At 37.0% G+C, this 25,291-nt stretch overlaps 1 protein-coding gene across 1 annotated transcript in view; it reads left to right on the forward strand.

Annotated features, from left to right (window-relative positions):
• LOC139504253 (uncharacterized) overlaps window positions 1-25,291 on the forward strand; it is a 64,281-nt gene that overhangs the window by 13,456 nt on the left and 25,534 nt on the right. Inside the window, exons 2-4 of the mRNA XM_071294320.1 lie at window positions 20,075-20,156; window positions 21,373-21,516; window positions 23,744-23,887. Coding sequence (XP_071150421.1) covers window positions 20,075-20,156; window positions 21,373-21,516; window positions 23,744-23,887 — 370 coding nt within the window. The remainder of the gene's footprint in view (window positions 1-20,074; window positions 20,157-21,372; window positions 21,517-23,743; window positions 23,888-25,291) is intronic.

Here is a 25,291-nt window from a genome sequence, read left to right on the forward strand (position 1 = left end):
CTACGTTTCCAATCAGTTCTTTCTCCATCGAACTACACCTTCTTCTTTACGTTTTATGACTTCAAGCTCTCTTCCACAAGTTATGTTCATTTGAATGTGGGAAATTCAAAAGATTGTATCAAATTTCCCTAATTCAACCTACATAAATGGATTTTCTCTCAACATATAAGATGTGTTCATTGTCCATTTGATGTTATTATTGCGCTAAATGAAATCACTCGGAACATTTCTGATGTTATTATCGCGTTGATTCAAATCACTTGGAACATTATGAATTGGAATGAATCGTTAATCACACACATAAGACCGTTTTAATTCTTTTGAAGCAATATGCAATCTACAATTTATTCATAAACTGCTACAGTAATTGTATATCGATCGTCTGCCATCAGTAATTTCTTAGCTCACTTCCGGTATGAGTACAGGTTTTGATTATTTGTAGTTATTATAACAACAAAAAAGTTTGTTCCACCAGTAGAGTCCGTGTATATGGTCCGTGTATATTTGCGTCCATTTGTTTTTCATTTTGAAACATCAAAAACAAAAAACAAAAAACGAGAGTGTTTTCATTCTTCGTTTTTTGATTTCTTGAAAACCAAAATGAAAAACGAGAGTGTTTTCATTTTTCGTTTTTGATTTCTCGAAAACCAAAATAAAAAACAAAAATGTTTTCGTTTTTCGTTTTTGATTTCTCTAAAACAAAAACGGAAAACGAAAGTGTTTTTCATTTTTTGTTTTTGATTTCTCTAAAACCAAAATGAAAATCAAAAGTGTTTCCGTTTTTCGTTTTTGATTTTACTAAAGAAGAGTTTGGTATTTAATTTTAATTATGACTCGATTTATAATGTAAAATTGTTTCCTTTCTTGTTTTACAGTCATTGATAGTAAATATTGCCAATGTAACCACTCTGGTGTTCTTTCAACATAATGTAGACAAAATAGACCGCATGAACTACGGTGATAAAGTAATCCAAGACTTTCAAATTACCTTGTTTATATCTTTGATAGAACATACATTATTATATTTAAATATTGAATAAATCACAAATTGTGTATATATGTAGGATAAAGAAAAAAACATTGTAATCCACATAGTCAAGTGTGTGGCTATTGTTAGTTCAAACATATTTATTTATAGTGGATTGGAAATTTTCTCCCCGAATCGGGGATCGAACCAGGAACCTTTGATTTTGTAGTCCGATGCACTAACCTATGTGGCTATTGTATAATGGGTATGAATGGTCTGGTTCCTCGTTGTAGACCCTCCAGCTACTTTCAAGATTAAGAACAGGAATAAAAGCATAGAATTGGAATGAATCGTTAATCACACATATAAGACCGTTTTAATTCTTTTGAAGCAATATGCAATCTACAATTTATTCATAAACTGCTACAGTAATTGTATATCGATCGTCCGCCATCAGTAATCTCTTAGCTCACTTCCGGTATGAGTACAGGTTTTGATTATTTGTAGTTATTATAGTTACTATCAATTTAGCGCAATAACAACATTAATAATTTGTATTTTTTCTATGTATTGTGTGCGATTTTATCCCGGGTATACATTTACTCCACTCTTTATTTTCTATTTAGAACCTAGACACGGCTCAATGCAAGTTTGGCCTTCCAATATTAAAGGTCATATATCTATCTGCCCTGAAATTTTCAGATGAATCAGACAACCTTTTGTTATGTTGCTGCCCCTGAATTGGTAATTTTAAGAAAATTTTGCAGCTTTTGGTTATTTTCTTGAATATTATTATAGATAGAGATAAACTGTAAACATCAATAATGTACAGCAAAGTAAGACCTACAAATAAGTCAACATGACGAAAATGGTCAATTGACCCCTTAAGGAGTAATTGACCTTTATAGTAAATTTTTAACAATTTTCATAAATTTGTACATTTTTACAAAATATTTTCCACTGAAACTACTAAGCTAAGTTCATTATAGATAGAGATAATTGTAAGCATCAACAATGTTTTGTAGAGTAAGATCTACGAACACATCACCATCACCAAAAACACATTCTGTCATTTTGGAGGATCCTTATAACTTGCTATTCGGTGTGAGCCAAGGATTCGTGTTGAAGAGGGTACTTTAACCTATAATAGTTTCCTTCTACACACTGTGACTTGGATGGAGAGTTGTCTCATTGGCAGTCATACCATGCACATCTTCTTATTTCTATATATTCTTTCGATATTTTTGATTGGGGTCTGGAGCTGGCATGTCAGTTACTGCTAGTAGTTCTTTGTTAATTTATGAATCATACTAGAACACACCCGCGAAATCGCGGGGAAATTGATAGTTAATAGTAATATATATGACGTTACGCACGATATTGCGTCCCAATTGGTAACGTCAAAATTTGACGTTTTACGACGGTAATCGAGTATACTTTGTTCGTTTTGTTTGTAATCATTTTTGATCGATATGGATACTTCAAAGTCTTGAATATGTATGAAATATGTCCTACTGGTAGTTACGCAAACAAAACTAAACAATACAAAATAGGTATTTGGTCACAGGCGCTAATCTCAGAATTTTTTTTTCCTATATACCTTATTGTTATAATAAGGTTTATAGGAATTTTTTTCTGAGACAAGTGCCTGTGTATTTGGTTGAGAAAATAGTGCCTATAGTATATTATATAATGCGTTGGTCACCGTTTAAATTTAAGAAAAGAGGGACGGGAGGAAGCAATTCATGTTGCTTAAATAATAAAGTTTTTGTGTTTTGTGCTTTTATCTTTTATCTTTTTTAAAATGTTGTTGGTTTTTTTTGGGGGTTTTTTTTGGGGGGGGGAGGGGAGGGGTGTGTGTGATGATAAGTGAAAAGATCTTAATGAAAAAGACTTCTGCTGTTACAACGGAGTAATTAAATCAAGAAAGAGAATGATTGCGTGAAAAATAATTATATTTATCTGATATGTTTACAAGCTTTGTATAATATCGAGGTGTAACTCCTCAGGTACAACAATTTTACTGCCTCCTTCAATTTCATCGCAAATGAATTAAATGTACAACCCCAGTCATCTGAAATATTTTACCTATTTATTGACAAATTACCATATGTTTTTTTTTCTTTTCATTTAAGAAAATTATTCATTTTCTATTTGATTATAATAATTTATTCTATGATTCTATCTATTTTCGAAATTTGTAATTTTGTTATTTTGTTCTGTCCTCTGATCTAAAAACATGAAATTGAACCGTACTTGTTATTTAAAAACAATGAAATATCGTTCATATATCATATGATAATACGAACTGCTTTCAATTTCGATCGCCAAGGAGGGTGATTGGCCTAATGAGTTCATATCAAGTGATAAAAAGCCTGCGGCGATTTTAAGATACAAATGTACGCTCGTGGCGATATTTGTTCGACTCCGATCCTAATCGACAGTTATTGCAAATATTTTAACTTAAGTTCGTCTGATGTCCGGCTTCTCCTACCTATGATGACAGGTCACTAAAATACAACAAATGTCGCTTATACATGTAGCGGTGTTCAACACCAAAACAAAGAACAAACTTTTAGAAATAATTTGAAAACACATATATGTATAGCGTCCCGAATCGAAAACGTTCAAAACGTAAGAAAGTTGTTCAGTGGACAAACTTGCAAGACATTTAATTTGTTAAAAAACGAAGTCATTTCGACTTCACAGCTTATCAAAAAATATGTTATCGTATTGTGGGGTGAAAGCACAATTACGCAAAAGCACTATTTTGTATGCTACAAATTTAATAATTAATATAATGACGTTGAAACTGACAATGTTTTGGTAATAAGCGTCGAAATTCGACATTGGACAATCTTGCAAGACATTTTCCCGAAGCTAATGCGTTTTTATTTGTGGTGCGAGTGCTGTAAAATTCCGGATTTGAAATGGTCTATCTAAGCACTTTAGTAGGAATAATTTATGAAAACCAAATTTTATATCTTCTGATATTTTAAAAAGTGGTAACTTTTGATAACTTACCATTTTCCGAAACCTGACCATGGCGAGGATTATTCATTTTTGAAAAAATCAGTTTTGACCGTTCCATCAACACAAAAAACAGCAATGACTTCATAAATTATATATAACGTTTATCATTCATGCGAATTTTCGCGGATTTTATACTCTTTTTTAGACCACAAAAATTCCCGCAAAAGTTATTTTGCGAATAATTTGTTACGTCTGACACGCATATTTATGACGTTTTGGCAATATTTGTATCATTATTGGAAACTATTATGAAAAGTTAAGAATATTTTTTTTTTATTTTTGGAAACAGTAATACCTGCTTAATCTATGGATATAAATTTCATAAAGCTGAATTATTTAGATTTCATAGAAGAGCTATTTATCAAATTGCTCTGTCGTATTTCACGTCATTGACGCAATAACGTGCTTAACGTCAGATACACCATTGAACGCCATGAATAGTAAAGAGTCCCCTCCCCAGTAAACCATCGGAATTAATAATAAATAACAAATATAATTATTCATAGTAAATGTATGTAAGTATACAGATATATATCCGTGGATAGTTAACTATTGGAATTGATAGTAAATAGCAAATATTATTTATTTTCGTTTTTCTCCCAAATTAATCCAAACTGAAACACTTTAAGCAAGGATGATAAATGCTAGAACTCAAAATGATAGCAGAAAGCAAATGTATACACCTTATTCATAGTCATTGTATGTTCAAAGTACAGAAAAACACAAACCGGAAGGCTAATCTGACTTGAAGTTTTGTCCAATGACGGGATAATATCCGGACGCATTTTTTTTTCGTTTTTCTCCCAAAATAACCCAAACTGAATGATCATAAGAATGGATGACAAATGCGACTATACATGTTACCTATAGGACACAGAAGCATGATGATTAATTTATCGTGGAAGGAGGAGAAGCGACACACAAAATGAGGTCTTCTCGTTTAATAGTATAGATTCGTTTTGTGTAGTTTCTTTTGTTTACTCATGATTTTGTCATCGGACTCGGATTTCTTTTAAACTGAGTTTCTCTGTGCATATTGTTGTGTGTTTGTTTATTCTACATGAACTAGATGTAATTGTATAGCGGGAGGGTTGAGATCTAACAAAGCCTGTTTAGCCCCGCCGTATTTTTGCGCCTGTCCCAAGACAGTAGATTCTGATCTTTGTTAGTTTTTTTATGTTTTTTTTTGTCTAAGTTAAGTGTGACGTCCATTTTCACATTACTAGTATATATTTTTATTTAGAGACCAGCTCAAGCCCGCCTCTGGTTGCGGGATTTTCTCGTTGTGTTGAAGACTCATTGGTGGCCTTCGGCTGTGCTCTTTGGTTAGACTGACTGTTGTTTCTTTGACACATTTTTTATTTCCATTCTCAATTTTATTGATTGATCATTTGATTGATTGATTGATTGATTGATTGATTGATTGATTGATTGATTGATTGATTGATTGATTCATTCATTGATCATTTTACTACAAGCACAAATTTGTATTGTAGTGTTAATTTCACCAATGAAACTCGTTATTAATGTTTGTCTTAATATTAAATTTCTTTGTAAACTCTAAAATTACCGTCTGATTATAATAAGACACGCAAGAATAAAAATAAATATTTGGCCATCAATGTCTTAACCTTTTTTAATGTGAGTAACTTCATTGTTCACTTAGATTTCGATTTTGATATTGTTTTTGCAAGTTTCCATAATAGATAATTGTTTTGCATAAAACCCTATGGGAAAGCACATTAACTAAATTTTCCAAACGTTTATTGGAACCTAATGATTTGGCAAGGTGTTGCAACCTGTAATGTAAAAAAGTTACAGCCGATTTCACTGAGTGTGTAGGCAAAGGTAGCATATCCTTGGTTAGCTTGCTTGTATTATTAGGTTAGGCAAACTACCCTCCTTTAAGAGAAGACTAGTTCGACAAATACAATCAATCTATCTGTAGGACTAGGCTCCTTCTACAGGAGAGTGGTATACCTTACCTAGTTTCTTCATAGTTCAGCTAACAAACAAGCGATCCAAAGATATTACCTTTGTCTACACACTCAATGTAATCGGCTGTAATGAAAATGCGGAGTTTGTGAGACCAGGCTCAAGCAACCAGTCGGTAGCAGTCAGTTTTCAAATATATAAAAACAAATATTGCATAAGACTCAAACGTACTTAAAATGTTTTTATTAATATATAACCACTATATCATCAGTTTTTAAATAATAATTAAGCAGTCAAAGACACTTTTCAATGAATTTTAAAATTTCATTTCTGGTTTATTTAAAAATTGAATGCTTTTTTTTGTTACTTCATTGAGGTGTAAAACGATGACCGAAATACATTTTGTATGAAAAGCGGAAGCGCTTCATTCTGAAAATATACGCACGGTCAACGCTTTTACAACCCTATGAAGTTACAAAAAGAAGCATTCAATATTTATAATTACATGTTTTAGCTAGGATCATGAAAACACGATTTTTATCAAGTTTTTATTAAATTCACCTTTGCACTTTATTGTGGGACCTCGTGTCATCATGAATAATGATTTTTGTTGTGTAATGTAACATGAGATGTGCAGTTAGCCAATCAGAATAACGAATTATAATAAAACATACATCTTATGTTATTATTAGTTATATAAATCCAAAATCAATCGCTTTCGATATCCCGCTTTACATTTTAAATAGTCAACACTTGGAGTAATAATTATGATTTTTTTTAATGATGGCAAAATTGCATTATTGGGTGAAATAGCTTTCCTTATTATCGGCATCCTGTCAAATAGTTCATGAAAAGTAATAATAATTCTGCATTAAAAGAAAAGAAAGTTGCACTCGTGCTTTAACTTTTTTTTTGCCACACAAAACTGTTTTTACTAAACGTTCTACCTCTGAACTAGTGGATTTCGCTTAAATATGACTGGACAAAAGGTTTATTTTTTGTATTCAAAGTATGGTGGGAAAGTAAATTATTTATTAGCTTAAAAACGATTGATCCGTGCTATAAATTAACTTGTAATTTTGATCAAGTAGGCCCTAGATCTCTAGCTTACGTTCTCACCTAGAACAGATAAAAGTATTGCCGCAGAATATTTTTATTAACTGTCTGGTAAGGGTTTTTGTAGGGTATACGACCTCAACTTTAGACCTACTTTAGAAAAAAAAAAAACTAAGCAGAACAACACCCTGGATTTTTCTACTGTAGACCCCACCTACCCAGCTTCCCTTTGCACCTAGTGAAAACAATTTTTATTACATTTTCGGTATGGATGGGGTTCGGTGTTCGACCCCAACTTTGGACCTATCTTTGAAAAAAAATAAGCTAAACAGCAACCTTGATTTTTTTCTCCAGCAGACATCAGCTACAAGGCTCCCCTTTACACATTGTTCGGACAGAAGTATTTCCGTAGACATTTGTTTATTAACTTTTATGTAATTATTGGGTAGGGTGGGTAACTGTGGTCCACTTGAAATTTTTTTACAGGGACTCCAATGTGGTGTGGTCTATGCAGAACAATTACCGGAAATCTAACCAGACTCAAGCTAGCGACCAATCCTAGCGACCAATCAAGCTAGCGACCGATTCTAGCGACCACTGAAGAACACAATGAGAATAAACTTGTCAAAGAATCATAATGTGGTATATGAGAAAACCACAAAACGACATAATGAAACAACGTTCTGTTAAAAATAAAATATGGCTACCAATACGGTTTATATTGTTTTTTAACCTTTAAATAACTAGAGATATCCATCATATCAAGTCAGAAGGGACACTACAACAGCAATGTTGTCTGTAGCCTAATGTACTGACTAGTTTGCTTGTTAAATGACTGCATCAATATAAATTAGTAAAGAGAGAACGTCCCAGAAAATCGTAAAAAGTCAAAATATCGTAATACAATAGAACAACAAAGGAGATAGGGTATCTTTAATCAGCAAATGCACAGCGAAAAATACACAAAAACCAAAGGAACAATCTTTTTTAGCGAACGATTTTTATTCCCCTACACAAACACATACTTTATGTAATTATATATTATGTATTTATAGAATGGAAAGTGCGCTCCTCTACGTATTTTACTCTTTAGAGAAGGGCATATACTATATTTTGAGGTCTTCTTTACGTTTTCTCCGTTTTCCAAACTCTTAACCTAGATGGTAAACAAAAATCAAGGGTTGCAAATAAACTATTAAATACTGATCGTATATGCCTAACTCATAATAGTTATTTAGTAATTTACGGATACGAAATGAGAATAAAAAGTAAACGAATTGAATTAGAAGAAAAAAAACTAACAGTGTTTGTCTATGATAATTTGCTCGCACAATTGTTTTCCATATTCAGAGAACCGTAAATAATTTTAAAAAGAACATATTTTAATAAACATGTGTACTTAGTTTCAACTTGATCTGACTACAATGTCGTCTTAGATTCAATCTAATACAGTATAAATGGATGGATACACGGACAAACGAACGAACGAACAAACCTACAGATCAGATAACATTACGGTCTTTACTGTTGTAGGCGTAGCATAGAATAACTATTTAATGTGAGTTGACTTAAACTCGTTCCTGTGTACAATGTATTAGCTTTCAAATAAACGAAATAAGAAATATGTTATGTTCGAAAGAATTACTATATACTGCCTTTCTATGAATTCGGCCGCCTCAAATGGTCCGAGTACGATACACAGTTATCGTATAAGCTTTCAAATAAACGAAATAAGAAATATCTTATGTTCGAAAGAATTACTATATACTGCCTTTCTATACATTCGGCCGCCTCAAATGGTCCAAGTACGATACACAGTTATCGACGAATATAGTCCTCAATGTGGACAGTGTGGTACTTGCCATTTTTTTGTATACCCCTTCCAAATGTATTTCTTCATGTTCTATGCCTCAAATAGCAAGTAAGGGGGATTAAAGCATACTTTAAAAAAAAAATCAATTTTAAAGTAATTTAAAAGTAGTGATTTGGTCCGATTAATTAGAAAAGGTTAAAAAATAGCACATCGGAAGCTTTCAAAAGACTTCAGAACCCCCTTAACATAAAATAGTCAATATTTGGAGTTAGAGCCAAGGATTTTTCTTTAATATTTGGATGTTATTGAAAAAGTGTAGGTGGGATTCAATTCCCAGAATGGTTTTAACCCCAAAAAACTCATTTCAGTGGGCCCTGCTCTGATTTATTACCTTTCATTCGAGCCATATCCGGTGGCAAACTTTACCGTATGGAGCTTGCGAGGCTTGCCGAAAGAATGTACGTTGGACACGAAAAAAACAACATCGCCACGTGTGGGAAAAAACTTTGCCGTTGGGAACTGTACAGAAAGACTGAAAAATGAGCCCATACCATAACTGTATAGGTACCTCAGACTTTGGATGGCCAGTGAAATCTTCAGGTGCACATTCCCACCGTGGGATTGATACGAGTTGAAGATATGGATAATAGCTTTCTATCTAACCACCTGCGGTCAAGAACTTTGCCGTAGGGGGATGGTAGTAAAGCGACTGCTGCCACCACCCATAATGGACCAAAATGAGAAATTGAGTATGTTGTTGTCAGCTTCCGGTGCACTTTCCCACTTGCGCATTTTCATGAATAAAAGGGTCTGGGACAAGCTTTCAATCCCACTAGGTGTGGGACAAACTATGCCGTAGTGAACTGTACAAAAAAGACTGAAAAATGAGCCCATACCCATAAATGTATAGGTAAATCAGACTTTGGATGGTCAGTGAAGTCTTCAGGTGCACTTTCCCACCCAGGCATTGATACGAGTTGAAGATATGGATAAAAGCTATCAATCTAACCACCTGCGATCAAGAACTTTGCCGTAGGGGGGTGGGAGTAAAGCCACTGCTGCCACCACCCATAATGTACCAAAATGAGAAATTGAGTATGTTGTTGTCAGCTTCCGGTGCACTTTCCCACTTGCGCATTTTCATGAATAAAAGGGTCTGGGACAAGCTTTCAATCCCACTAGGTGTGGGAAAAAACTTTGCCGTAGGGAACTGTACAAAAAAGACTGAAAAATGAGCCCATCCCCATAACTGTATAAGTACCTCAGACTTTGGATGGTCAGTGAAATCTTCAGGTGCACTTTCCCACCCAGGGATTGATACGAGTTGAAGATATGGATAATAGCTTTCAATCTAACCACCTGTGGTCAAGAACTTTGCCGTAGGGAGCTGGGAGTAAAGCGACTGCTGCCACCACCTATAATGGACCAAAAGGAGAAATTGAGTATGTTGTTGTCAGCTTCCGGTGCACTTTCCCACCTGTGTATTTTCATGAATATAAGGGTCTGGGACAAGCTTTCAATCACACTAGGTGTGGGGAAAACTTTGCCGTAGGGAACTGTACAGAAAGACTGAAAAATGAGCCAATACCCATAACTGTATAGGTACCTCAGACTTTGGATGGCCAGTGAAATCTTCAGGTGCACTTTCCCACCCAGGGATTGATACAAGTTGAAGATATGGATAATAGCTTTCAATCTAACCACCTGCGGTCAAGAACTTTGCCGTAGGGGGATGGGAGTAAAGCGACTGCTGCCACCACCCATAATGGACCAAAATGAGAAATTGAGTATGTTGTTCTCAGCTTCCGGTGGACTTTCCCACCTGCGGTGCATTTTCATGAATAAAAGGGTCTGGGACAAGCTTTCAATCCCACTAGGTGTGGGAAAAAACCTTTGCCGTAGGGAACTGTACAAAAAAGACTGAAAAATGAGCTCATACCCATAACTGTATAGGTACCTCAGACTTTGGATGGTCAGTGAAGTCTTCAGGTGCACTTTCCCACCCAGGGATTGATACGGGTTGAAGATATGGATAATAACTTTCAATCTAACCACCTGCAGTCAAGAACTTTGCCGTAGGGGGATGGGAGTAAAGCGACTGCTGCCACCACCCATAATGGACCAAAATGAGAAATTGAGTGTTGTTGTTGTCAGCTTCCGGTGCACTTTCCCACCTGCGGTGCATTTTCATGAATAAAAGGGTCTGGGACAAGCTTTCAATCCCACTAGGTGTGGGAAAAAACTTTGCCGTAGGGAACTGTACAGAAAGACTGAAAAATGAGCCCATACCCATAACTGTATAGGTACCTCAGACTTTGGATGGCCAGTTAAATCTCCAGGTGCACTTTCCCACCCAGGGATTGATACGAGTTGAAGATTTGGATAATAGCTTTCAATCTAACCACCTGCGGTTAAGAACTTTGCCGTAAGGGGATGGGAGTAAAGCGACTGCTGCCACCACCCATAATGGATAAAAATGAGAAATTGGATATGGGGTTGTCAGCTTCAGGTGCACTTTCTAACCCGTGCATTTTCATGAATAAAAGAGCCTGGGACAAGCTTTCAATCCAATTAGGATCCCACAACCACATACCCAATTTCTCATTTTTGTGCATTACGGGTGGTGGCAGCAGTTGCCCTACTCTCTTCCCCCTACGTCAAAGTTCTTGACCGCAGGTGGTTAGATTGAAAGCTATGATCCATATCTTCATATATATAGGTACATATACAGTAATGGCTAAGGGTTCATTTTTCAGACTTTCTGTACAGTTTCCTACGGCAAAGTTTTTACCCACACCTATTGGGATTGAAAGCTTGTCCCAGACCCTTTTATTCATGAAAATGCCCGGGTGGGAAAGTGCACCAGAAGCTGACAACCCCATACCCAATTTCTCATTTTTGTCCATTACGGGTGGTGGCAGCAGTGGCTTTACTGCCATCCCCCTACGGCAAAGTTCTTGAATGCAGGTGGTTAGATTGATAGCTTTTATCCATGTCTTCAACTCGTATCAATTCCAGGGTGGGAAAATGCACCTGAAGACGTCACTGTCCATCCAAAGTCTGATGTACCTATACAGTAATGGGTATGGGCTCATTTGTTCACTCTTTCTGTACAGTTTCCTACGGCAAAGTTTTTACCCACACCTAGTGGGGTTGAAAGCTTGTCCCAGACCCTTTTATTCATGAAAATGCCCGGGTGGGAAAGTGCACCAGAAGCTGACAACCCCATACCCAATTTCTCATTTTTGTCCATTACGGGTGGTGGCAGCAGTGGCTTTACTGCCACCCCCCTACGGCAAAGTTCTTGAACGCAGGTGGTTAGATTGATAGCTTTTATCCATATCTTCAACTCGTATCAATTCCAGGGTGGGAAAATGCACCTGAAGACGTCACTGTCCATCCAAAGTCTGATTTACCTATACAGTAATGGGTATGGGCTCATTTTTTCACTCTTTCTGTACAGTTTCATACGGCAAAGTTTTTACCCACACCTAGTGGGATTGAAAGCTTGTCCCAGACCCTTTTATTCATGAAAATGTCCGGGTGGGAAAGTGCACCAGAAGCTGACAACCCCATACCCAATTTCTCATTTTTGTCCATTACGGGTGGTGGCAGCAGTGACTTTACTGCCATCCCCCTACGGCAAAGTTCTTGACCGCAGGTGGTTAGATTGATAGCTTTTATCCATATCTTCAACTCGTATCAATTCCAGGGTGGGAAAGTGCACCTGAAGACGTCACTGTCCAACTAAAGTCTGATGTACCTATACAGTAATGGGTATGGGCTTATTTTTTCACTCTTTCTGTACAGTTTCCTACGGCAAAGTTTTTTCCCACACCTAGCGGGATTGAAAGCTTGTCCCAGACCCTTTTATTCATGAAAATGCCCGGGTGGGAAAGTGCACCAGAAGCTGACAACCCCATACCCAATTTCTCATTTTTGTCCATTACGGGTGGTGGCAGCAGTGGCTTTACTGCCATCCCCCTACGGCAAAGTTCTTGAACGCAGGTGGTTAGATTGATAGCTTTTATCCATATCTTCAACTCGTATCAATTCCAGGGTGGGAAAGTGCACCTGAAGACGTCACTGTCCATCCAAAGTCTGATGTACCTATACAGTAATGGGTATGGGCTCATTTTTTCACTCTTTCTGTACAGTTACCTACGGCAAAGTTTTTACCCACACCTAGTGGATTGAAAGCTTGTCCCAGACCCTTTTATTCATGAAAATGTCCGGGTGGGAAAGTGCACCAGAAGCTGACAACCCCATACCCAATTTTTCATTTTTGTCCATTACGGGTGGTGGCAGCAGTGGCTTTACTGCCATCCCCCTACGGCAAAGTTCTTGACTGCAGGTGGTTAGATTGATAGCTTTTATCCATATCTTCAACTCGTATTAATTCCAGGGTGGGAAAATTCACCTGAAGACGTCACTGTCCATCCAAAATCTGATGTACCTATACAGTAATGGGTATGGGCTCATTTTTTCACTCTTTCTGTACAGTTTCATACGGCAAATTTTTTACCCACACCTAGTGGGATTGAAAGCTTGTCCCAGACCCTTTTATTCATGAAAATGCCCGGGTGGGAAAGTGCACCAGAAGCTGACAACCCCATACCCAATTTCTCATGTTTGTCCATTACGGGTGGTGGCAGCAGTGGCTTTACTGCCATCCCCCTACGGCAAAGTTCTTGAACGCAGGTGGTTAGATTGATAGCTTTAATCCATATCTTCGACTCGTATCAATTCCAGGGTTGGAAAGTGCACCTGAAGACGTCACTGTCCATCCAAAGTCTGATGTACCTATACAGTAATGGATATGGGCTCATTTTTTCACTCTTTCTGTACAGTTTCCTACGGCAAAGTTTTTACCCACACCTAGTGGGATTTAAAGATTGTCCCACACCCTTTTATTCATGAAAATGCCCGGGTGGGAAAGTGCACCAGAAACTGACAACCCCATACCCAATTTCTCATTTTTGTCCATTACGGGTGGTGGCAGCAGTGGCTTTACTGCCATCCCCCTACGGCAAAGTTCTTGAACGCAGGTGGTTAGATTGATAGCTTTAATCCATATCTTCAACTCGTATCAATTCCAGGGTTGGAAAGTGCACTTGAAGACGTCACTGTCCATCCAAAGTCTGATGTACCTATACAGTAATGGATATGGGCTCATTTTTTCACTCTTTCTGTACAGTTTCCTACGGCAAAGTTTTTACCCACACCTAGTGGGATTGAAAGATTGTCCCACACCCTTTTATTCATGAAAATGCCCGGGTGGGAAAATGCACCAGAAACTGACAACCCCATACCCAATTTCTCATTTTTGTCCATTACGGGTGGTGGCAGCAGTGGCTTTACTGCCATCCCCCTACGGCAAAGTTCTTGAACGCAGGTGGTTAGATTGATAGCTTTTATCCATATCTTCAACTCGTATCAATTCCAGGGTGGGAAAGTGCACCTGAAGACGTCACTGTCCATCCAAAGTCTGATGTACCTATACAGTAATGGGTATGGGCTCATTTTTTCACTCTTTCTGTACAGTTTCATACGGCAAAGTTTTTACCCACACCTAGTGGGATTGAAAGCTTGTCCCAGACCCTTTTATTCATGAAAATGTCCGGGTGGGAAAGTGTCTCAGAAGCTGACAACCCCATACCCAATTTCTCATTTTTGTCCATTACGGGTGGTGGCAGCAGTGGCTTTACTGCCATCCCCCTACGGCAAAGTTCTTGAACGCAGGTGGTTAGATTGATAGGTTTAATCCATATCTTCAACTCGTATCAATTCCAGGGTTGGAAAGTGCACTTGAAGACGTCACTGTCCATCCAAAGTCTGATGTACCTATACAGTAATGGATATGGGCTCATTTTTTCACTCTTTCTGTACAGTTTCCTACGGCAAAGTTTTTACCCACACCTAGTGGGATTGAAAGATTGTCCCACACCCTTTTATTCATGAAAATGCCCGGGTGGGAAAATGCACCAGAAACTGACAACCCCATACCCATCCCCCTACGGCAAAGTTCTTGAACGCAGGTGGTTAGATTGATAGCTTTTATCCATATCTTCAACTCGTATCAATTCCAGGGTGGGAAAGTGCACCTGAAGACGTCACTGTCCATCCAAAGTCTGATGTACCTATACAGTAATGGGTATGGGCTCATTTTTTCACTCTTTCTGTACAGTTTCATACGGCAAAGTTTTTACCCACACCTAGTGGGATTGAAAGCTTGTCCCAGACCCTTTTATTCATGAAAATGTCCGGGTGGGAAAGTGTCTCAGAAGCTGACAACCCCATACCCAATTTTTCATTTTTGTCCATTACGGGTGGTGGCAGCAGTGGCTTTACTGCCATCCCCCTACGGCAAAGTTCTTGACTGCAGGTGGTTAGATTGATAGCTTTTATCCATATCTTCAACTCGTATCAATTCCAGGGTGGGAAAATGCACCTGACGACGTCACTGTCCATCCAAATTCGATGTACCTATACAGTAATGGGTATGGGCTCATTTTTTCACTCTTTCTGTACAGTTTCATACGGCAAAGTTTTTACCCACACCTAGTGGGATTGAAAGCTTGTCCCAGACCCTTTTATTCATGAAAATGCCAGGGTGGGAAAGTGCACCAGAAGCTGACAACCCCATACCCAATTTCTCATGTTTGTCCATTACGGGTGGTGGCAGCAGTGGCTTTACTGCCATCCCCCTACGGCAAAGTTTTTTAACGCAGGTGGTTAGATTGATAGCTTTAATCCATATCTTTAACTCGTATCAATTCCAGGGTTGGAAAGTGCACCTGAAGACGTCACTGTCCATCCAAATTCTGATGTACCTATACAGTAATGGATATGGGCTAATTTTTTCACTCTTTCTGTACAGTTTCCTACGGCAAAGTTTTTACCCACACCTAGTGGGATTGAAAGATTGTCCCACACCCTTTTATTCATGAAAATGCCCGGGTGGGAAAGTGCACCAGAAACTGACAACCCCATACCCAATTTCTCATTTTTGTCCATTACGGGTGGTGGCAGCAGTGGCTTTACTGCCATCCCCCTACGGCAAAGTTCTTGAACGCAGCTGGTTAGATTGATAGCTTTTATCCATATCTTCAACTCATATCAATTCCAGGGTGGGAAAGTGCACCTGAAGACGTCACTGTCCATCCAAAGTCTGATGTACCTATACAGTAATGGGTATGGGCTCATTTTTTCACTCTTTCTGTACAGTTTCCTACGGCAAAGTTTTTACCCACACCTAGTGGGATTGAAAGATTGTCCCACACCCTTTTATTCATGAAAATGCCCGGGTGGGAAAGTGCACCAGAAACTGACAACCCCATACCCAATTTCTCATTTTTGTCCATTACGGGTGGTGGCAGCAGTGGCTTTACTGCCATCCCCCTACGGCAAAGTTCTTGACTGCAGGGGGTTAGATTGATAGCTTTTATCCATATCTTCAACTCGTATCAATTCCAGGGTGGGAAAGTGCACCTGAAGACGTCACTGTCCATCTAAAGTCTGATGTACCTATACAGTAATGGGTATGGGCTCATTTTTTCACTCTTTCTGTACAGTTTCCTACGGCAAAGTTTTTACCCACACCTAGTGGGATTGAAAGCTTGTCCCAGACCCTTTTATTCATGAAAATGCCCGGCTGGGAAAGTGCACCAGAAACTGACAACCCCATACCCAATTTCTCATGTTTGTCCATTACGGGTGGTGGCAGCAGTGGCTTTACTGCCATCCCCCTACGGCAAAGTTCTTGAACGCAGGTGGTTAGATTGATAGCTTTTATCCATATCTTCAACTCGTATCAATTCCAGGGTGGGAAAGTGCACCTGAAGACGTCACTGTCCATCCAAAGTCTGATGTACCTATACAGTAATGGGTATGGGCTCATTTTTTCACTCTTTCTGTACAGTTTCCTACGGCAAAGTTTTTACCCACACCTAGTGGGATTGAAAGATTGTCCCACACCCTTTTATTCATGAAAATGTCCGGGTGGGAAAGTGCACCAGAAACTGACAACCCCATACCCAATTTCTCATTTTTGTCCATTACGGGTGGTGGCAGCAGTGGCTTTACTGCCATCCCCCTACGGCAAAGTTCTTGACCGCAGGTGGTTAGATTGATAGCTTTTATCCATATCTTCAACTCGTATCAATTCCAGGGTGGGAAAGTGCACCTGAAGACGTCACTGTCCATCCAAAGTCTGATGTACCTATACAGTAATGGGTATGGGCTCATTTTTTCACTCTTTCTGTACAGTTTCCTACGGCAAAGTTTTTACCCACACCTAGTGGGATTGAAAGCTTGTCCCAGACCCTTTTATTCATGAAAATGCCCGGCTGGGAAAGTGCACCAGAAACTGACAACCCCATACCCAATTTCTCATTTTTGTCCATTACGGGTGGTGGCAGCAGTGGCTTTACTGCTATCCCCCTACGGCAAAGTGCTTGACCGCAGGTGGTTAGATTGATAGCTTTTATCCATATCTTCAACTCGTATCAATTCCAGGGTGGGAAAGTGCACCTGAAGACGTCACTGTCCATCCAAAGTCTGATGTACCTATACAGTAATGGGTATGGGCTCATTTTTTCACTCTTTCTGTACAGTTGTCTACGGCAAATTTTTTACCCACACCTAGTGGGATTGAAAGCTTGTCCCAGACCCTTTTATTCATGAAAATGCCCGGGCGGGTGGGAAAGTGCACCAGAAGCTGACAACCCCATACCCAATTTCTCATGTTTGTCCATTACGGGTGGTGGCAGCAGTGGCTTTACTGCCATCCCCCTACGGCAAAGTTCTTGACCGCAGGTGGTTAGATTGATAGCATTTATCCATATCTTCAACTCGTATCAATTCCAGGGTGGGAAAGTGCACCTGAAGACGTCACTGTCCATCCAAAGTCTGATGTACCTATACAGTAATGGGTATGGGCTCATTTTTTCACTCTTTCTGTACAGTTTCCTACGGCAAAGTTTTTACCCACACCTAGTGGGATTGAAAGCTTGTCCCAGACCCTTTTATTCATGAAAATGCCCGGCTGGGAAAGTGCACCAGAAACTGACAACCCCATACCCAATTTCTCATGTTTGTCCATTACGGGTGGTGGCAGCAGTGGCTTTACTGCCATCCCCCTACGGCAAAGTTCTTGAACGCAGGTGGTTAGATTGATAGCTTTTATCCATATCTTCAACTCGTATCAATTCCAGGGTGGGAAAGTGCACCTGAAGACGTCACTGTCCATCCAAAGTCTGATGTACCTATACAGTAATGGGTATGGGCTCATTTTATCACTCTTTCTGTACAGTTTCCTACGGCAAAGTTTTTACCCTCACCTAGTGGGATTGAAAGCTTGTCCCAGACCCTTTTATTCATGAAAATGCCCGGCGGGTGGGAATGTGCACCAGAAGCTGACAACCTCATACCCAATTTCTCATTTTTGTCCATTCTTGTGGTGGCAGAAGTGGCTTTACTGCCATCCCCCTACGGCAAAGTTCTTGACCGGAGGTGGTTAGATTGATAGCTTTTATCCATGTCTTCAACTCGTATCAATTCCAGGGTGGGAAAGTGCACCTGAAGACGTCACTGTCCATCCAAAGTCTGATGTACCTATACAGTAATGGGTATGGGCTCATGTTTTCACTCTTTCTGTACAGTTTCCTACGGCAAAGTTTTTACCCTCACCTAGTGGGATTGAGAGCTTGTCCCAGACCCTTTTATTCATAAAAATGCCCGGATGGGAAAGTGCACCTGAAGCTAACAACCCCATACCCAATTTCTCATTTTTGTCCATTACGGGTGGTGGCAGCAGTGGCTTTATTGCCATCCCCCTACGGCAATGTATGTGCCTGTCCCAAATCAGGAGCCTGTAATTCAGTGGTTGTTTGTTTATGTGTTACATATTTGTTTTTCGCTTATATTTTGTACATAAATTAGACCGTTAGTTTTCTCATATGAATTTTTTTACATTGTCATTTCTAGGCCTTTTTTAGCTGACGATGTGGCATGGGCCTTGCTCATTATTGAAGGCTGTGAAGTGACCTATAGATGTTTATGTCTGTGTCTTTTGGTCTCTTGTGGAGAGTTGTCTCATTGGCAATCATACCACATCTTCTTTTTATATCTACTGTTTTTGGTATGACACTGGTGCTTCTTGAGAATTTTTAAATTTTATTGTTGTTTTACAATTGGCTTTAGGTGCTGCATGTGTATAATTCTTTACTTGTCCACCACAATGTTACACGACTCATCAGTTATATATTTGCAACTTATCAATTTGAGATTCTGAGTCCTGAGTGAAAGTTGTCTCATTAATATGACTCCCATATACAATTTAAACTAAAGGTGAATAATTTGACAATTATGAACATAGTGAATGATTTGTTTGAAGTATTATACCATCAAATCATGCATATTAACTGTGTTCCAGGTAACTGCTCTGACCATTACAAGTTTTCCTCTGGCTGTAGCCAACGGGTGGGGCATTAAGTTCTACCGTTATAACGTATAACTATAATACATCATAAAATTGGTTTCTGTCCCCTTACTCTAGATTGCCTATACCAAATCTTATGAAACTTATACACCATGCTTATTACCTCACAGACAGATCTATCAAGTTGAAATTTGGGTGGTGTGACTGTCATTTTAACCTTTCAAGAGTTATGCACTTTACAAATGGAAAAATGCTGATTTTTCTGTTCCGTTCTCTTTTCCTCAACGAAATGTTATGAATCTTATACACAAAGCTTGTTACCACAAATTAAATATCAAGTTCGAATTTTTGTGATGTCACTAACTATTGATTTTCACTTTTGCTGCACATACACTTTAAAACAGACAGTTATAGTATCAATTGATATCAAAGTTTTAAAAAATGTATATGTAAAGCTAAATTCAGCCGTTTTCCTACCCTCCGTTTTGATAGCAGAGTAATCTTAAAGGCTACACAAAACAGTTGGTGGACATATTTTCTATTTTTAATTGTTAAAAATGTGTAACAAAAATACCAAACTGCATGACATAATGAAAGCTATCAATAAAGGCAACAAGTTTAAAAAATCTGCTACACAAAATGTATATTCTTGACTAAGTACATGTATTTTCTGATGAAAGTAATGAGTTAAACCTTGTTTTATAGCTACATTTGTAGCTAAACCTTCAGCTTGTATGCCAGTTGTTTATATTGACAATATTCAGTGAGCAATACATTTTAATAAAATTGCATGGATAAAAATAAAACATGTTTTTTTTTAATTTTACAGGATAGATTTTGATGGCAAGAAGTCAGTTTCATTTTTTATACCCTTCCATGATGACATAGTTCCATCCAAGAGAGCACCACCTGTAAGTCACAGTACTATTTTGAAGTGAAAAATCATTTATATAGATACAAGAAGATGTGGTATGAGTGCCAATGAGACAACTCTCCATCCAAGTTACAATTTATAAAAGTAAATTATTATAGGTCAAGGTACGGTCTTCAACACAGAGCCTAATTAAGGCTCACACCCAACAGCCACCTATAAAGGCCCCCAAAAATTACTAGTGTAAAACCATTCAAACAGGCAAACCAATGGTCTAATCTATATAAAAAACGAGAAACACTTATGAACCACATAAATATGGACTAAATTTTCAGTATATTCATTTTCCTGTTTAATTTCTAGAAGATCTCTTACCTATAGAATATTTAAAGGAGTAAACTTCAAATTATTCAATTAGATTAGGTCACGTTACTTAATTTAAAAAAATTCTTATCCATCTATTTTCTGCTAAAACTTAAAAATGTGTTACATGGTGCTTGTTTTCAAGTAGACACTTATACTTTGTATTGTTTAATAAGAACATCAGCAGTAGGTACTTATGTATAGAATAGATATACACTGTATTTAGATTATTGAAATCTTGAAAAACAAGGAAGAGATTTATACATACTCACATTATGTGTGAATATAACTTGCCGTTTAGTGTGAGACAAGGCTCAGCTGTACTTTGACCTATACTGGTTTATTTTTTAGACATTGTGACTTGGATGGAGTGAGGTCTCATAAGCACTCATCCAACATCTTCTTGTTTCTATTTGTATCTTATTTCAGTTTTAATATTTTCTTAGAATGTGTCTTATAAGTTTCATAATATCAAAGCTTAAAGTGCAAGTGATTTATTGCAAAGACCTTGACTGTTGCTCCATTTTCCTGTACCTAACAATTAGATAATGTCTATTTATATATTTATAGTCTACTACCCATTTCCATATTTTCAAATCAGTTATTTTCTAATTGATGCAACTTTGAAAATGTAGTATGCCCCTTTGAACATGACAAATTTCGTTGCACATTGCTATTTAAGGAGAAATAGATATTGGGGGTTTATACCAACTGCAACCACCTTATGACTCCCTTAAAAATAAAATACAAACATGCCTGTGATAAGAGTTGGGTTGTAAAAACATGATGTTATATTGATTTGACCTTTACAACTACAACTAGTGTTGTTAGACATGTTAGAGGTTGATAATTTTAGCATTGATGTACTATTCATATATTTTTTTCTTGTACAGCCATTACCAGCTGATGATGATATCCCACCTCCACCACTTCCTAGAAAACCTTTACCAGGGAGACCAACACCATCCGTTCCATCAGATCCTCCAGCGGTACCAACATCTAGTAGACCTTCTGAACGAAAACCACAACCTCAAAAGGTAATGAAGGACAAACCAATGAACATGTAACATATTGAAACTTTGGCTATTGATAAATAATACTTGGTGAAGTTCTGATGGACAATTTGTTTTAATATTTTCACTCTTTCATTCATTCGATTAACAGTTTAATCTCATCTAATCCAAGGGATTTAGTAAGCTATTCTTAGCACTTGGTGTCCGTCGTAATTTTTTCTCCCTACTCAACTAATTTTTTTTTTTATGGTTTTGCAAAAGTCTGCTTATACATGTTATAAGACATTTTTAATTTGTTGAACACTAAATTTCATGGTTCAGCTGTACTGACGAAATCCATTAAAATTAGTATTCAATGAACGATAATGAATCTAAAGTATCTAGCCAATACGTATCTATTTCAAAACAGTGTTTCTCCCTTCATTATTCCCCCACAGTAGTGGAGGGGGCATTAAGTTTCACCCTTGTCAGTGTGTACGTACAAATGTACGTCTATCCGTATGTCCCAAATTTGGTTTCCGTTTTCTAAATTTAGCTTGGCTCAACAAAATGTAATGAAACTGTAACAACATTGCTTATTATCACAATATACAGATCAAGTTTGAATGTTGGTGCCGTCACTGTTACTGTTCTAGAGTTATACTCTTTACAAATGGAAAAATTGCTTAATTTTTCATTTTTTCCCCAAAAATATCAATCAAGTAATTTTTAGAATTGGAGTTATCTTTGTTTGTCCATGATTATAGATGAATCAACTAAAATCAATGCTTTATACAATGCAATGTTTAATTTTGCCTTCCACTGCAAAATTAAAGCAAATTTTACCCTTTATTTCTAAAAGTATTTTAAAGTCTTCTTTCAAAATTAGAGTTATCTTTCTTTGTCTAGAATGGTAGTTGAATCAACTACAACCAATGCTTTATACAATTCAATATTCAATTTTACTTCCTACTGATAAATCAAAGCAATCTTTACCATTCAGTGATTACAAGCACTTTGATTCACTGCCCTTGCTGAAAGAAATCCTGACAAATTTTTTAATCAGGATATCTCAAGATTATCCTGGGAAATCCTGAAAATATCCTGTAAAGCATTTAGCCCTTTTTTTTAGGGAAAAAGTTGATGGGAAAATTTCAGGAAATGTCAAATCAAGCAGCGTTAAATTAAGAGAAATCTCAGGATATCTCAAGACTTTCATGAATAAATATAATATAGACCAGGATATGTCAGGACTTTTCCTTCAACAGTATCCTACTTTCGAAACTTGACGAATTATTTCATCCATCTGTTTTCTGCTAAAACTTAAAGAAGTGTTACATGGTGCTTGTTTTCAAGTAGACACTTATACTTTGTATTGTTTAATAAGAACATCAGCAGTAGGTACTTATGTATAGAATAGATATACACTGTATTTAGATTATTGAAATCTTGAAAAACAAGGAAGAGATTTATACATACTCACATTATGTGTGAATATAACTTGCCGTTTAGTGTGAGACAAGGCTCAGCTGTACTTTGACCTATACTGGTTTACTTTTTAGACATTGTGACTTGGATGGAGTGAGGTCTCATAAGCACTCATCCAACATCTTCTTGTTTCTATCTGTATCTAATTTCAGTTTTAATATTTTCTTACCATGTGTCTTATAAGTTTCATAGTATCAAAGCTTAAAGTGCTAGTGATTTATTGCAAAGACCTTGACTGTTGCTCCATTTTCCTGGATGGATAGAGGTCTCATTGGCACTCATCCAACATCTTCTTGTTTCTATTTGTATCTTATTTCAGTTTTAAAATTTTCTTAGAATGTGTCTTATAAGTTTCATAATATCAAAGCTTAAAGTGCAAGTGATTTATTGCAAAGACCTTGACTGTTGCTCCACTTTCCTATACCTAACAATTAGATAATGTTTATTTATACATTTATAGTGTATTACCCATTTCCATATTTTCAAATCAGTTATTTTCTAATTGATGCAACTTTGAAAATGTAGTATGCCCCTTTGAAAATGACAAATTTCGTTGCACATTGCTTTTTAAGGAGAAATAGATATTGGGGGTTTATACCAACAGCCACCACCTGATGACTCCCTTATAAATAAAATACAAACATGCCTGTGATAAGGATTGGGTTGTAAAAACATGATGTTATATTGATTTGACCTTTACAACTACAACTAGTGTTGTTAGACATGTTAGAGGTTGATAATTTCAGCATTGATGTACTATTGATATATTTTTTTTCATGTGCAGCCATTACCAGCTGATGATGATATCCCACCTCCTCCAGTTCCTAGAAGACCTTTACAAGGGAGACCAACACCATCCGTTCCATCAGGTCCTCCAGCGGTACCAACATCTAGCAGACCTTCTCAACCAAAACCACAACCTCAAAAGGTAATGAAGGACAAACCAATGAACATGTAATATATTGAAACTTTGGCTATTGATAAATAATACTTGGTGAAGTTCTGATGGACAATTTGTTTTAATATTTTCACTCTTTCATACATTCGATTAACAGTTGAATCTCATCTAATCCAAGGGATTAAGTGAGCTATTCTTAGCACTTGGTGTCCGTCCTCATTTTTTTTATGGTTTTGCAAAAGTCTGCTTATACATGTTATAAGACATTTTTAATTTGTTGAACACTTAATTTCATGGTTCAGCTGTACTGACGAAATCCATTAAAATTAGTATTCAATGAACGATAATGAATCTAAAGTATCTAGCCAACACGTATCTATTTCAAAACAGTGTTTCTCCGTTCATTATTCCCCCACACTAGTGGGAGGGGCATTAAGTTTCACCCTTGTCAGTCTGTACGTACGTCCATCCGTATGTCCCAAATTTGGTTTCCGTTGTCTAAATTTAGCTTGGCTCAACAAAATGTAATGAAACTGAAACAACATTGCTTATTATCACAATATACAGATCAAGTTTGAATTTTGGTCCCGTCCCTGTTACTGTTCTAGAGATATGCTCTTTACAAATGGAAAACTTGCTTAATTTTTCATTATTTTTCCTAAAGATATCAATCAAGTAATTTTTAGAATTGGAGTTACCTTTGTTTGTCCATAATTATAGATGAATCAAATAAAATCAATGCTTTATACAATGCAATGTTTAATTTTGCCTTCCACTGAAAAATTAAAGCAAATTTTACCCTTCATTTCTAAAAGTATTTTAAAGTCTTCTTTCAAAATTAGAGCTATCTTTCTTTGTCTAGAATGGTAGTTGAATCAACTACAACCAATGCTTTATACAATTCAATATTATACACCTATTGACTTGGTGTGAGGGTAAAAGCAAGTGTGTTGTCCCTGAGGTACCAACTATTGCTCGAGGCAAAGCCGAGAGCAATAGTTGGTATGCGAAGGGACAACACACTTGCTTTTACCCGCACACCCAGTCATTAGGTGTTTTATTATACTGAACAACACAGCCATTAAGTATTTTATCTATATACCAAATAAATAATTTTCTAAAAGTGTATATATATATCATCTGAAAGAAAACAAAAATGTCACATAACTTTATATGCACATGATGAACTATACTTTTTTTTATAATTCGTTTTGTATTAATAAATATTTCATTAATTTCAATCCAGACAAGAAAAACTTATGTTAAATTTTCTGTGCTTAAAAAAAATTCTAGCTAAAATACACCAAACGCAAATTAACTTTTTATATACGGAGAGCGAACCCATATTAAGAAGAAGGTACTATATTTTAGATCTTTAAAAATTCCCAGTGAAGATTTTTTTGTCTTTTTTATAATTGCTTCTTATAAGTGAAA

The sequence above is a fragment of the Mytilus edulis genome, chromosome 14, assembly GCF_963676685.1.
Source record: "Mytilus edulis chromosome 14, xbMytEdul2.2, whole genome shotgun sequence".
Classification (NCBI taxonomy): Eukaryota; Metazoa; Mollusca; class Bivalvia; order Mytilida; family Mytilidae; genus Mytilus; species Mytilus edulis.